At 43.2% G+C, this 15820-nt stretch overlaps 1 protein-coding gene across 1 annotated transcript; it reads right to left on the reverse strand.

Moving 5' to 3' along the window:
• Positions 1-14002: 14002 nt before the first annotated feature.
• Positions 14003-15815, reverse strand: LOC139571235 (putative nuclease HARBI1). Its single transcript, XM_071393900.1, has 4 exons — positions 15265-15815; positions 15080-15195; positions 14872-14983; positions 14003-14777 (listed from the first exon to the last, which is right to left on the reverse strand). The coding sequence occupies exons 1-4, from the start codon at positions 15734-15736 to the stop codon at positions 14407-14409; spliced, it is 1071 nt and encodes a 356-aa protein (XP_071250001.1). The 5' UTR covers positions 15737-15815; the 3' UTR covers positions 14003-14406.
• Positions 15816-15820: the final 5 nt, after the last annotated feature.

Consider the following 15820-nt stretch of genomic DNA (forward strand, 5'->3'; position numbering starts at 1 on the left):
TAAATACAAACTTATATTTAATACGATGCAGTCAGTAGCTTATGTGGTTGCTGGTTAGCTGGGTTTTATGCTGGTTAGCTGTGTTTTATTCCTTCTCATAATGGCTTTGCTTATTAGTAGTACAACAGTGACTCTCAGTGGCATCCACGGGTACAATTGTAACATGCATGAGGTGCCCATTTATTCAGAGAGCTATCAACCCTGGCCTATGGCTGAAATTATTTTGTGGCGAGGGTGCTGTCGATGGGTGGAGGGTTTGATTTTCCCTATCAAAGAAGATCAGGTACATCAAGCTCAATCAAGCTCTTTGCTACCGAAAATGCAACAAAAACAAATCAAGTACATCTTCATCACATGTACTCAGAGCTTATCACTCTCTTGTTTTTCATTTGTTACTGTTTCTTGTGCCTTCTGCCATCACTGTGACACCTCTGTCCCCTCATTGTCTATAGGAACCCATATTCTGCCTATGCGCATATGATTATGGTGGCAAATACTGTGAGCTAGGTAAGGAACTATCTCAATCCAGGGGCGCAACTTTCACCGGGGACGGGACAGAGGGACGAAATTGTCCCCCCCAGTTTTATCATTGGAATGTGATACAAAACCTGTCCACTGTGTGCTTTAGGACCATGCGGATGCCTCCGAGCGGTCGGGTAGGCTGTTTGGAGTGTTTATCTGACTGGATTTAGGACTGCGTGGACACCACAGAGTGAACTGACCGGCTGTGTGAAAGCAAAGCTTCTGGAAGACTGGCTGGACCAGCACAGGAGAGCTGAGCATAGTTCAGTCAGTGTGTACATGTTGCGCTCTTTCACCGAGTTGTAAAAGGAAGCAGAACAGAAATTGGCTACTCTTTAGTTGACTGATGTAGCTGGCAAGGTAACTGCTGTTGAACTTAACAGAAAAAAATGAAACTACTGTTTATTTACAGTGCTGAGCTAGTATTGTAACTGACATGTAACATTAGCTAATGTTTCATACCCTCTCAACTGAGATGAATGAATAAGCTACACTAGTGAGTAGATACCACAGCCAGGTCAGCTCTAGCCTCTAGTTACCTGTCAGATAGTAATAATAGCCACCTCATATCACTATCTGACAGCAGTTGGCTGTATGGAAATGTTTGTAGCCTTTGTTATGTCCCGTTTCAGAAGTAGATTCTCACTTGGCCATTACATTGTATTACTGGGCTATATCAGGCAAAATGCTAGATGTAGTTTGAAGAGAGCAGAGTTGGAGAGACTTGCACTTTCTCTTGAGCTATTTTCATTGTCTACCTTTTAGGAGTGGGAACATTTTCAGACTGAGAAATATGGGTCATCAATATTTAGGCCGATTGGAGAACTGTGGGGGGATCTTGGAGGGTTCGGGTTCACGTATTTTGGCCTGGTGGGAGATCTGTCAACGTGCCCTTGAGCAGGGCATTGACCCTGGATGCTTCTGTGTGTCGCTCTGAACGGGAGTCTGTTGGATGACTGGTATGGTGTAGCTGTTGAGCGACTTCACTGCAAGTGTATTGTATGTTTCGGATATTCAATAAAAATATAAATAAATTCTAGGCAATGTAGTAAACTATAGCCTAATCATAGGCCTATTTAGGAATTACTTTTCCTTGGAAAGATAACTGCCCGTGCTTCTCCGCCCATGTATAAATAGGCTATAGCCTACTCTATTTCATTGAGACCACCGATGCACCTGATCTCGCAGGTATGGCTACTGAAATGGAACTGGAAGGAGCAAAAATTATGACAGCCACACATAAGTTATAGCCTACCTTTTAGTAGGACAATTTGAAAGGCATAAACAAATAAATGGGTAATTCATACTTAATGAAAATGAAAAGGCACAACGCTCGCTCACTGTAGTAGCCTAACCTATGTTTGCGTTGGGCCTTTTCCTTTATTGCACTTCGACTTGCGTTGGTTGAGCGCCCTCCACTACTTTTCATTATCAATATTTATTTACAGACACTGTAGTTAACTAGTCTAATCATATTTAAGTTAATTTAATATTCAAGTTAACTGCCACGTGATTCTCCGCCCATGTAGGCAGCCTACTCTATTTCAATGAGACCACACATAGGCACACTTGAACTCTCACGCCCAACTAGGAGAGGTCGGCTACTGAAGTTGAAGCAGCGAATTCATTATTTTTTTTTGAATCCCCTTTTCTCCCCAATTTTCGTGGTATCCAATCGCTAGTAATTACTATCTTGTCTCATCGCTACAACTCCCGTACGGGCTCGGGAGAGACGAAGGTCGAAAGTCATGCGTCCTCCGAAGCACAACCCAACCAAGCCGCACTGCTTCTTAACACAGCGCGCCTCCAACCCGGAAACCAGCCGCACCAATGTGTCGGAGGAAACACCGTGCACCCGCCCCCCTCGGTTAGCGCGCACTGCGCCCGGCCCGCCACAGGAGTCGCTGGAGCGCCAAACCCTCCCTAACCCGGACGACGCTAAGCCAATTGTGCGTCGCCCCACGGACCTCCCGGTCGCGGCCGGCTGCGACAGAGCCTGGGCGCGAACCCAGACTCTGGTGGCGCAGCATAGCACTGCGATGCAGTGCTCTAGACCACTGCGCCACCCGGGAGGCCCTGAAGCAGCGAATTCTGAGTGTGAATAATGTGAAAAAGGTGTTTTTAATACAATAGGCAGGCTAACGCATACAAAGCAGAAAGAGTACCATTTCAAAAGAATCTGTGGGACAACAAACATATTTTCATCCCAAAGTCATCTGTCTGACCACTCGCTCCCGCCTGCAGCATGAAAAATGCAGACCGCACCGCAATGATCTCCGTCAGGATCGTAGGTCCCGCAGGCATCCCACTATGCTCATCATGTTTTAGCAAGATCAGATGGTGACAGGGGTCCCAGCAGGGCCAGACAACCAGGGAAGACCAGTCTATGGAGCTCAGGTGAATTTTGCAGTGTATTCAGTGAATGATACAAAGTTTCATCTTGAATTGATGAGTAGACCAACAATAGCTACAGGACCGCAGTTTAAGCTTAAAGCTACAGTCTGGGATCTGGGAATAATGGTCATTTCAGTTATTGAACCATTGATTATATTCTTGCATAATCAAATCAAATGTATTTATATAGCCCCTCTTACATCAGCTGATATATCAAAGTGCTGTACAGAAACCCAGCCTAAAACCCAAACAGCAAGCAATGCAGGTGTAGAAGCACCTGAAGCACCTATATAATGTATAAATGTACACCAAGGTAATTCTTTGTCATGCCTCAATTTAGGAGGATTCGATGGTGACAGGGGTCTGTCTCAACAGGGTCAGGCAGCCAGGGAAGACCAGTCTGTGACAGAGGTGAGGTGAATTTTTGCAGATACAACACAACACCAGATGCTATTTTAAGGCAGTCTGACAAACCTCCAAAGATGATTTCCAAACTGTATCAAGGGTTGATCGAGGCTTTTCCCAATGTATGAGAAAGACCTGGGAGACGTTATTGATAATGAATGGATACAGATATGTTAAAATGCCCAGTCATGTTCACAATCTCAGACATAAAAGACCATCCATAGAACGTACCTTATGCCAGTGAAACTGAATATCATCCACTCAGAAATTGTATTATTCTGCTGGAGGTGTAAAGCACAAAAGGGGACATATTTGCACATGTTGTGGTCTTGTGAAGGCTGGCTGAATTCTGACAAAGAGTATGTACTTTTATCTCAGCATGTCTACAGGTTCTCCCTTCTCCCTGTTTTTGTTTGCTTGAAAATGTTGATACTGGAGACTGTTATCAGAAGAAACTGTGTAACCTAGCATTTATAGTGGCAAATAAATGCATTGCAAGGTTGGTTATCCTCCCACAATGTTTGGAAGAAATGTCAAGTTATGCACAGTATCACTAGATTTGTTTTAAGATTAAGGGTATACTGTGCAACTTTCATAAGGTCTGGCTGGATGCCTTATATGGAATACTGTATGACAAAAGGAGTCTGTATTGAAAACATGCCTACTACGTCAGGGGAGATACCTGTTTAGGCAATCGCTTGCTGCTGGGCTGCTCAGTTCTGGCCGTGTGGGTCTGGTGTACTGTTGTCACTCTGGCCTTGGTCTAACACACCTGAAAACAATTAATGTTTCACTAAGATCCTAAAGCTGAGTCGGGTGTGTTGGGTTGGGGCGTTACAGGGCCATGGACCCCTAGGGGCAGGATGTGGTGACCCAGCTATATTGTGTGTAAGTAAAAAGAACTCTACAGTACTATTAGGCCTATGATATTTGTATTTATTAGGGATCCCCATTCCTGGGGTCCAAACATATTAAAGCACTTACATTACATATACAACAAAATATTAAACAGTACATCATTACACCACTACCTCTCTACAGTACAACATTTTTAATATCACCATACAACAATATGCGTATGCATGTGTCTGTACCTTTGTGTCTCTTCACAGTCCACGTTATGAATTATATGGAGGGTGTACTGTTTGTGTGTTAATGGGTACAGTATGTGTACAGTATGTGTGTTTTCCAAACCTTTCTATGCAGTGCATTCAGAAAGTATTCAGACCCCTTGACTTTTTCCACATTTTGTTACATTAGAGCCTTATTCTAAAATGGATGAAAAAAATATATACTCATCTACACACAATACCCTATAAAGACACAGCGAAAATATTTTTAGAATTTTCTGCAAATATATTACAAGTCAAAAACATAAATACCTTATTTACATAAGTATTCAGACCCTTTGCTATGAGACTCGAAATTGAGCTCAGGTGCATTAAGTAGATATTTTGACCCCTACTCTTGTCCACGGTGGTCTGCAAAACCACAACCTTCTCGCCCGCAGTCCTGTGTGCTATAAGAATTCCTGTGAGAATGCTTACAGGATAAAGATCAGTTTCTAAAACTGCAGATCTAGGGCTTTGGTCTGTCCAAGAAGTGAGGGTAAATGGTAGAAATGTTCACTGCTATCCACCTTATGTTTTAATTATTATGTTGGGTATAGGGGAGGGTCACTTTTTTTTTTTTTTCAAGCGTTCAGGGGAGGGTTTAGGTCAAATATATTTTCCTGAAGGGAGGGCTATCCATTTTCCTTTCAGAGAGGTCCGATTTTGTAACCCTTATTATAAATAACTTTCACTCCCTAAACTAAAACTCATAAAGAACTACCTAACAAGCATTAGTCGCTCGGTCTGATATGCGCTTTTGAACACCTTAGTAAGCTCCACTCTTTGTGCTGGTGCCGTGGTAGCCTTGACCACAGCATTTGTTCACCTATATCCCTTCTTCATTCCTGAAGCCCAAGAAACAAACACTTAGCTTCCTAGAACATATGGAAATTAAAAAGGTTCATATGAATGACTTTTTGCAGGTTTACTGTCAAAATTATTTATTAAATTAAAGAAAATAGACATTGATGACAGGCGCATGGGCCCCCAAGCTTGCAGGGGCTGCGGGGGTTTCCGGTACGCCAGTTCTCAGGCCCTGGTGTAACCTCAAATCCCAGCGATAAAGCATTGCATTACGCCTGGGAAGAAACGCTTCAATTGTGGCCTAGATGGGGGCAAACCCAACTGATGAAGGCATTTTTCATTATTTGAAATTAACTAATCACACAAATATGAGGTGTCGTCAAAATACTATGCATAAAACTGACTAAATATAATTATTGTATGGGGTATATTGATTAGCCAAATGGCACAATTTACCCAAAGCAACCATTTTAACTATATTAGCCCATGCAGCTATGAGGATGCACTTTCATGCTATGAGGATTTGGTTTCAAGCATCATGAAACCTATAACACAATAAATTAATTTTACTTTGTGAAAATCTGTTTTTTGGACCTAACTACCTTCACAGACTGCACGAAGTGATGACCTCTTCCTAAATATTTGGTCACATGATTCATTGTGTGTATGGTTTGCTAGAAACAAGGGGTGGCTCAACTAACCCTTTGGCACAACTTATCTCACTGTCCCCTACAGTATGAACACGGCTTTCCTTGTAATGCTGAGAGATTGAAAGAGACACAGAGGAGAATGAACTCATAAAAGCACAGCCCCCTTCATTATCGACGCATCGTGGCGATAACATTCCCAGACTCTGGAGTCAGCCAGAGCCTGTCGCTTCAGCCAGGCAATAAAACATTCCTAGCCTGGTTCCAAATCGGTTTGTGCTGTCTTGCCAACTCCTCTGGTCATTGGCATGACCCTGGACCCACCAGGATATTAAATTCTAATCTCACTGTGGTATTGATTTTTTTGTTTGTATGCTGTGTGAAGGTCAAGAGTAAAACTTTAGTGCATGTGTTACGAATCCCTTTGACCCGACAGTCTGGGGGGGGGGATGGTAATGGGACCCGTAACACAACTCACGCAAATTATAACAGTGACAAAGTAACGGTGAGAACGAAATAACAGACAACTTAATTACCGTCAAACACTCAGGGTTTATTTCTAAACACACGGTAAAGGGGGGCAGGAAAAGGGGCTGAGCTGGACCCAAGGAAAGAAATAATAAGTATCCAAAAATACCCCTAAGTTAGACTAGCCTACTTCACCAACAGCTAACCAACCAAAAATACAGTGGGTGGTCCGCCCAGTTCTAACTAGTGTTTTTAACAAAGTTTACCTACGGGTAGTGTATGCCCATGGGCGAACTGTCTGGTTACCCACTATCAAAGAAACACTCAAACACCATAACAAAACCAATACTCACAGGTGGGGACAAAGTGACATGTAGTTGCAAACCACACAATGGATCTACAGACATATGGCATTGACAGAGAGATTGAGCTCTAGAGCACACAACTGACAGGGTTTTTAAACCAAGGGAAAGGGAATGTAATTGGGTAGGAGAAAAGGAGCAGGTGTCTTCTGATTAGCGACTGATTGATGACTGATTGGGGAATGATGATTGTCACCTGTGAGTAGGGGAGAAGGAGAGAACAGAAATACACACAGGATACACACAGAATACTTGTATCCGTAACAATGTGTCATGGGATTTGAGACTCTAATCATAATAATGTGGATCGGAGTGGTTAATTTATGTTTCCCATACAACCCTTCTGAAGCTAAAGGCTATAGATGGTCAGTGTGCAGAGGAGAGTAGCTCTGTGAGGACTGTCTGTCTACCCCAGGCACGCCAGGCCATTGACACGAGATCCTGCTGTGAGATAGCTGTGAAGGATCGTCTACAACATACAGAACCAAGGCAAGGTATTCATAAAGTATCTCAGAGAGGAGTGCTGATCTAGGGGCTATATGCCTTATTGTCCATTATCTTACAGAGAACAGAAATGTGTCTTTATGCTCACAACCCAACCAAGACACACACACACCCCAATGGGCTAGAAGCAATGGGTCAGCCACAGTGCAGCACCCTTGGAGCAATTGAAGGTGGTTAAGTGCCATGCACAAGGGCACAAGATTTTCCCATCTGAGTTGGGTTTTGAACTGGCAACCAGCCATTCTCCAGTTGCTGCCCCTGCTTCTCTAACCTCTCAGCTACCTGCCACCCCAGAATACAGTGGGGAGAACAAGTATTTGATACACTGCCGATTTTGCAGGTTTTCCTACTTACAAAGCATGTAGAGGTCTGTAATTATTTTCATAGGTACACTTCAACTGTGAGAGACGGAATCTAAAACAAAAATCCAGAAAATCACATTATGATTTTTAGGTAATTAATTTGCATTTTATTGCATGACATAAGTATTTGATACATCAGAAAAGCAGAACTATATATTTGGTACAGAAACCTTTGTTTGCAATTACAGAGATCACACGTTTCCTGTAGTTCTTGATCAGGTTTGCACACACTGCAGCAGGGATTTTGGCCCACTCCTCCATACAGACCTTCTCCAGATCCTTCAGGTTTCGGGGCTGTCGCTGGGCAATACGGACTTTCAGCTCCCTCCAAATATTTTCTATTGGGTTCAGGTCTGGAGACTGGCTAGGCCACTCCAGGACCTTGAGATGCTTCTTACGGAGCCACTCCTTAGTTGCCCTGGCTGTGTGTTTCAGGTTGTTGTCATGCTGGAAGACCCAGCCACGACCTATCTTCAATGCTCTTACTGAGGGAAGGAGGTTGTTGGCCAAGATCTCGCGATACATGGCCCCATCCATCCTCCCCTCGATATGGTGCAGTCATCCTGTCCCCTTTGCAGAAAAGCATCCCCAAAGAATGATGTTTCCACCTCCATGCTTCACGGTTGGGATGGTGTTCTTGGGGTTGTACTCATCCTTCGTCTTCCTCCAAACACGGCGAGTGGAGTTTAGACCAAAAAGCTCTATTTTTGTCTCATCAGACCACATGACCTTCTCCCATTCCTCCTCTGGATCATCCAGATGGTCATTGGCAAACTTCAGACGGGCCTGGACATGCGCTGGCTTGAGCAGGGGGACCTTGCGTGCGCTGCAGGATTTGAATCCATGACGGCATAGTGTGTTACTAATGGTTTTCTTTGAGACTGTGGTCCCAGCTCTCTTCAGGTCATTGACCAGGTCCTGCCGTGTAGTTCTGGGCTGATCCCTCACCTTCCTCATGATCATTGATGCCCCACGAGGTGAGATCTTGCATGGAGCCCCAGACCGAGGGTGATTGACCGTCATCTTGAACTTCTTCCATTTTCTAATAATTGCGCCAACAGTTGTTGCCTTCTCACCAACCTGCTTGCCTATTGTCCTGTAGCCCATCCCAGCCTTGTGCAGGTCTACAATTTAACCCTGATGTCCTTACACAGCTCTCTGGTCTTGGCCATTGTGGAGAGGTTGGAGTCTGTTTGATTGAGTGTGTGGACAGGTGTCTTTTATACAGGTAACGAGTTCAAACAGGTGCAGTTAATACAGGTAATGAGTGGAGAACAGGAGGGCTTCTTAAAGAAAAACTAACAGGTCTATGAGAGCCGGAATTCTTACTGGTTGGTAGGTGATCAAATACTTATGTCATGCAATAAAATGCAAATGAATTACTTAAAAATCATACAATGTGATTTTCGGGATTTTTGTAAGTAGGAAAACCTGCAAAATCGGCAGTGTATCAAATACTTGTTCTCCCCACTGTAGGTGTTGATCTAGGATCAGGTCCTTCCTGTCCATTTATTATAATCTAAAAGGCAACTGAGTCTGAGACACTTTTTAAATACGACCCAGACCTCTTAATTAAATGTATCAAACAATCACTTGATATGATCCATTCCCATCCAATGATAAGTTCACTAGTTTTCATGCCAATGCAATATTTATATTTTTCCTTACCTGTTGAGTGCTTTGTTATACAGCATGTGTCCTCTCTTCATTAAGGTTTATGGTACAATTCACAGTACCTGATGGAGGCAAAGGTGAACGTTTTGTCCCATGAGTACTACGGAAACACGAGCACAGAAAACATGTTATGTGCTGGAAAACCGGACTGGAGTCAAGATGCGTGCGTGCAAGGTATGATACGCAGGAGTGACTTGAGATGACAATTTTTATTCAGCACATAATAACTATTTGGAAAATAATGCCATTCAAAGTTATAGAAAACAGAGAGACATGTACGGCTCTCTATCCACCAGATGTGTACCAAACTCACTAAAAGTGGCAGTAATAGCCAAACCTTGACCCAGAAAATATAAAAAACTATCGGCCTATATCGAATCTTCCATTCCTCTCAATTTTTTTTGAAAAAGCTGTTGCGCAGCAACTCACTGCCTTCCTGAAGACAAACAATGTATACGAAATGCTTCAGTCTGGTTTTAGACCCCATCATAGCACTGAGACTGCACTTGTGAAGGTGGTAAATGACCTTTTAATGGCGTCAGACCGAGGCTCTGCATCTGTCCTCGTGCTACTAGACCTTAGTGCTGCCTTTGATACCATCGATCACCACATTCTTTTGGAGAGATTGGAAACCCAAATTGGTCTACACGGACAAGTTCTGGCCTGGTTTAGATCTTATCTGTCGGAAAGATATCAGTTTGTCTCTGTGAATGGTTTGTCCTCTGACAAATCAACTGTACATTTCGGTGTTCCTCAAGGTTCCGTTTTAGGACCGCTATTGTTTTCACTATATATTTTACCTCTTGGGGATGTCATTCGAAAACATAATGTTAACTTTCACTGCTATGCGGATGACACACAGCTGTACATTTCAATGAAACATGGTGAAGCCCCAAAATTGCCCGCGCTAGAAGCCTGTGTTTCAGACATAAGGAAGTGGATGGCTGAAAACGTTCTACTTTTAAACTCGGACAAAACAGAGATGCTTGTTCTAGGTCCCAAGAAACAAAGAGATCTTCTGTTGAATCTGACAATTAATCTTGATGGTTGTAAAGTCGTCTCAAATAAAACTGTGAAGGACCTCGGCGTTACTCTGGACCCTGATCTCTCTTTTGACGAACATATCAAGACTGTTTCAAGGACAGCTTTTTTCCATCTACGTAACATTGCAAAAATCAGACATTTTCTGTCCAAAAATGATGCAAAAAAAGTAATCCATGCTTTTGTTACTTCTAGATTAGACTACTGCAATGCTCTACTTTCCGGCTACCCGGATAAAGCACTAAATAAACTTCAGTTAGTGCTAAATACGGCTGCTAGAATCCTGACTAGAACCCCAAAATTTGATCATATTACTCCAGTGCTAGCCTCCCTACACTGGCTTCCTGTTAAGGCAAGGGCTGGTTCCCCTCTCTCCACTGGGATTCTCTGCCTCTAACCCTATTACAGAGGCTGAGTCACTGGCTTACTGGTGCTCTTTCATGCCGTCCCTAGGAGGGGTGCGTCACTTGAGTGGGTTAAGTCACTGGCGTGATCTTCCTGTCTGGGTTGGCGCCCCCCCTTGGGTTGTGCCGTGGCGGAAATATTTGTGGGCTATACTCTGCCTTGTCTCAGGATGGTAAGTTGGTGGTTGAAGATATCCCTCTAGTGGTGTGGGGGCTGTGCTTTGGCAAACTGGGTGGGGTTATATCCTTCCTGTTTGGCCCTGTCTGGGGGTATCATCGGATGGGGCCACAGTGTCTCCTGACCCCTCCTGTCTCAGCCTCCAGTATTTATGCTGCAGTAGTTTATGTGTCGGGGGGCTAGGGTCAGTTTGTTATATCTGGAGTACTTCTCCTGTCTTATCCGGTGTCCTGTGTGAATTTAAGTATGCTCTCTCTAATTCTCTCTTTCTTTCTTTCTCTCTCTCGGAGGACCTGAGCCCTAGGACCATGCCTCAGGATGACCGGGCATGATGACTCCTTGCTGCCCCCAGTCCACCTGGCCGTGTTGCTGCTCCAGTTTCAACTCTTTCTGCCTGCGGCTATGGAACCCTGACCTGTTCACCGGACGTGCTACCTGTCCCAGACCTGCTGTTTTCAACTCTCTAGAGACCGCAGGAGCGGTGGAGATACTCTTAATGATCGGCTATGAAAAGCCAACTGACATTTACTCCTGAGGTGCTGACTTGCTGCACCCTCGACAACTACTGTGATTATTATTATTTGACCATGCTGGTCATTTATGAACATTTGAACATCTTGGCCATGTTCTGTTATAATCTCCACCCGGCACAGCCAGAAGAGGACTGGCCACCCCTCATAGCCTGGTTCCTCTCTAGGTTTCTTCCTAGGTTTTGGCCTTTCTAGGGAGTTTTTCCTAGCCACCGTGCTTCTACACCTGCATTGCTTGCTGTTAGGGGTTTTAGGCTGGGTTTCTGTACAGCACTTTGAGATATCAGCTGATGTACGAAGGGCTATATAAATAAATTTGATTTGATGTAAAGATGATATCAGGACAGTCTTTCGCCATGAGAAATATTCTGTATATTACTATAGTATTCTTCTTTTCTCCACATGATGTGTGAAGTGGACAATTGGATGTTCCTCTTTGGAATCGTCAGTTGGGGCGAGGGGTGTTCTAGAGCATTACGACTAGACGTGTACACAACAGTGACCAAGTACAACAAGAGGATAGAAGAGAATAGTCCTATCCTCCCTTGCGTCAGGGTCCATGTACCCACAGAAATTACCGCCTTAGACTCATTGTAATATGCTGTATATCATGTTGTATAATTGTACATATAGGAATATAAGTATTTTAACTCCTGACGTTTAAACATAAAATCTTATTTTTATTCTATGTCTTTTCAAACAGGGCAACAATAAAGCATTTTTATATTTAATCCAAGGTTTTTAATCCAAGGTTTTTCCAAAATGGTGCAACTTCCAACCTTGAAAATCTACTGTAGCAAATCTGTGAAGATCTCGTTCCAGTGACTCACCAGTGACAGCTTGTTTTATGGTTATCCCCCTATACAACATGCAACCCTCACCGCCCACACAACCACACCACCAAGGAGCCTCGACCTAGTCATGCCTCTGGAATCTCTCTTGATCAGGGTTCAACCTTAAACCACAAGGCTTCAGATCTTTTACCCGATGGTCATGTAAACGTAATTAAGGTTAGACTTGCCTTTCAAATTAGTAATCTGGATGAAAGGAATAATTCATACCTCCAATTAGGCTAGAAGGCTTGTTGGCGACTGATGATTAATGTGGGTTTGAAGGAGTCAGTCAGTTGATAGTCTCGTCCACCAGTCGGCTCTCTTTCTGTTGAACCCATGCTTATATGTGGTAGCAATTATTCTGTGGACGAGGTTAGTCAGTTAATGGCAAAACATGTAGCCTATGTTTTTGAAATCCTTCAGTGTTATTAGTGCCTGATGAGAGTCTTGAGTTTTTCAACAACTCATTCATTCCATTCTGTCCATAAAAGGAGACAGTGTTGAATTGCAGCTGTTGAAAGATACATTCCTTCTCTATTGGCAAGAAATATTATCTGTGACTGAATCTTCATCTTACTTTGTCACCCTTGTTCACACCATTAATTACAAGCCCCACAAACACATTAACAATACAATAGTTGTTTTAGGTTATGAACCTAACATATAACTTTATTACAAATGTGTGATATATGTCCACATAACTCACTCACTGTATATATACATGTACACTCCCCTCCTTATGTATTTGGACATGTCACGTTCCTGACCTTATTTCCTTTATTTTGTCTTTGTTTAGTATGGTCTGGACGTGAGCTGGGTGGGCATTCTATGTTATGTTTTTCTATGTTGGGTTCTTTTCAATTAGCCTGATATGGTTCTCAATCAGGAGCAGGTGTTTTACGTTTCCTCTGATTGAGAACCATATTAAGGTAGGCTGTTCACACTGTTTGTTTGTGGGTGATTGTTGCTGTGTCTGTGTTTTTTGCACCACACGGTACTGTTTCGTTGCGTTCATTGTTATATGTTCTCATGTTCAGGGGCCTGTTGCACAAAACTAGGATAAGGGATTAAGCCAGGATATCTTGGTGATCCTGGCTCAATTGATCCGTAATCCGGTTGCACTAAAGATGGATAGGGGGCAGGAGGATATGTTATGGTATAAATTACCATGGAGATTTATTCTGTGGAGCTAGCCTGCTCCAGACCAGGCTAAATTCCAGGATCTATTTAATCTCATCCCTAATGTCAGTCAGCAATCACCACAAATGGAAACCAATAGTTATTTCACTGCTCACTATACATTGTTATCACATATAACTAGACCCACTGTTATTATTTAAACGTTTGTGATCATTAATTTCAATGATTTTGGATAAAAAAATGATTTTTAGATGATGTTGCTATCATTAGATAATTTACAGTTTCCCATAGACTATAAGGCTATATATAAAATGATAAAATATTAGGGCCACAGAGGGGAAAAAAACACAAGTCATAATATTGTAACCAGTTGTTTTAAAGGAGGACAGTTGTTAAAATGACAGATGTGGGGCATTTCGTGAAATTGTACTTCAGTATGGTTTCATAAACAAAGACATGCTGATGTGCCAGAATATTAAGTATCACATTGTCATAAGTATCAAAACTGTAAAAACAATATGTAGCTTTTCTGCAGAAAGAACCAGCCTCATAAATTTATGACTTTATCCTTTTTCTTCAGTGTGGCCCTAGTACTCTGTCATATAAACAAATACACATTCCATATGAATATAAAAACACAATGTGTAACATTATGTTCCTTTATTGAATAAGGACAAAACAAAGCAGGTAAACCATCAGCTCCTTTCGAAACTGAAGTCACAGTGACTCTACAAGATGGAAAGCACAGAATCCAAGCATATTATACAAAATGATACATACACATTCAAAGGTCTGTATATAACACACCCTGCATGTCTGCACACTAAAATAAATGCAGGACAAATCCATACACATCAACTGAACAGACAAATGAATGGATGCAGTAGCCTCCCTGCAGCCTTGTATTACACACAGTATACCGCACAAACATCATAAGAGGCCAAATTCGTCAAAAAATGAACCCAAAAAAACCCAAATTCCTCTGCCACCGCAGGACATATTTAACCAAAATTGAAAGCACACATACTAACTAAAATAATTCAACACATATTGGTCCCTCAGCAGCCGACCACTGTCGTCATCAGGGAAGATTGCCGGATTGTCCCAGTCCATGGCTGGTGGCACTCTGGGGGCCCTCTCCTTCCTCAGGCAGGCCACATTGTGGAGGACAGCACAAGCCACAGTAATATCACATGCCCTAACAGGGCTGACCCTTAATTTGTGAAGGCAGTGAAAGCGTGCCTTCAGGAGGCCAAAGGTCATTTCAACTCTGGCCCTGGTCCTGGCATGGGCATGGTTGTAGGCCTGCTGTGCTTCCTGGGGGTCTGTGAAAGGTGTCAGGAGAAAAGGCTGGCAGCCATACCCCCTGTCTCCCAGCAACACACCAGAGAATTCACCTGTCAACACAAAATCTCATCATTACTACCTCATAAACACAGTGATATTCTTGACACAGCCATGATGGTTATAAATAGGGGTTGTGTGGCTTACCTTGTGATAGGCACTGATAGATTTCAGAGGCCCGAAAGATTCTGGAGTCATGGACTGAGCCAGGCCATTTTGCCACAACATTGCTGATCACACAGTCAGCATTGCAGACCATCTGAAATCATAAGATGAGGAATATTACACCAATCAATGCACATCACTGGCAATGCAGAGTGTTCGTCAATGGACAATATCAAAAAGTTATGTTCACCTGAACATTAATGCTGTGAAAGGATTTCCTATTCACAAAATCGGCCTCATGGGCACCTGAGGGGGCTTTTATCCTTATGTGTGTGCAGTCCACTGCACCAATGACATTGGGGAAACCTGTCACACAAAGTAATGAGTATCCTACTATGTGTTAACAGTTGTCCTGTAATTTGTAGATCCTCTTACCTGCAATCCTATAGAACTCCTCTTTGATGTCACAGAGTCTTCTGTGGCCAGGGAAGGAGATGAAGACATCTGCTAATGCTTTGATAGCCAGACACACACTCCTTATTGTGCGGCAAATTGTGGCCTTGTTCAGCTGTTCTGCATCCCCCACTGAGTACAGGAAGGCTCCACTAGCAAAAAAGCGCAAGGCCACACAAACCATTTGCTCCACACTCAGTGCATGGCTCCGTGCAGTGCGGTGCTTAATCCTGGGACCCAGTAGTCTGCATAGATACCTGATGCCATCTGCAGAAAACCTGTATCTTTCATATAGATGGTCATCAGGGAAGGCCAGTGGGTCCAACCGGTCCCTGAAGACCCTTTCTCGCCTGAAGGCTCTCCTCAGCACAAGTGCTTCTTCATCCACCACATCTCGCACGAATGGGCATGCCATTGTCAGAGCAGAAAGGAACACACAATTTTGGGCCTTCATATAGGCTAGTGGCCACACCTGGTGCTGGGGGGGTGGGCAAAAGAGGGCGATGCCTTATAACAATGACTTGGTTGTACTGATTGC

The sequence above is a fragment of the Salvelinus alpinus genome, chromosome 3 (assembly GCF_045679555.1).
Source record: "Salvelinus alpinus chromosome 3, SLU_Salpinus.1, whole genome shotgun sequence".
NCBI lineage: Eukaryota > Metazoa > Chordata > Actinopteri > Salmoniformes > Salmonidae > Salvelinus > Salvelinus alpinus.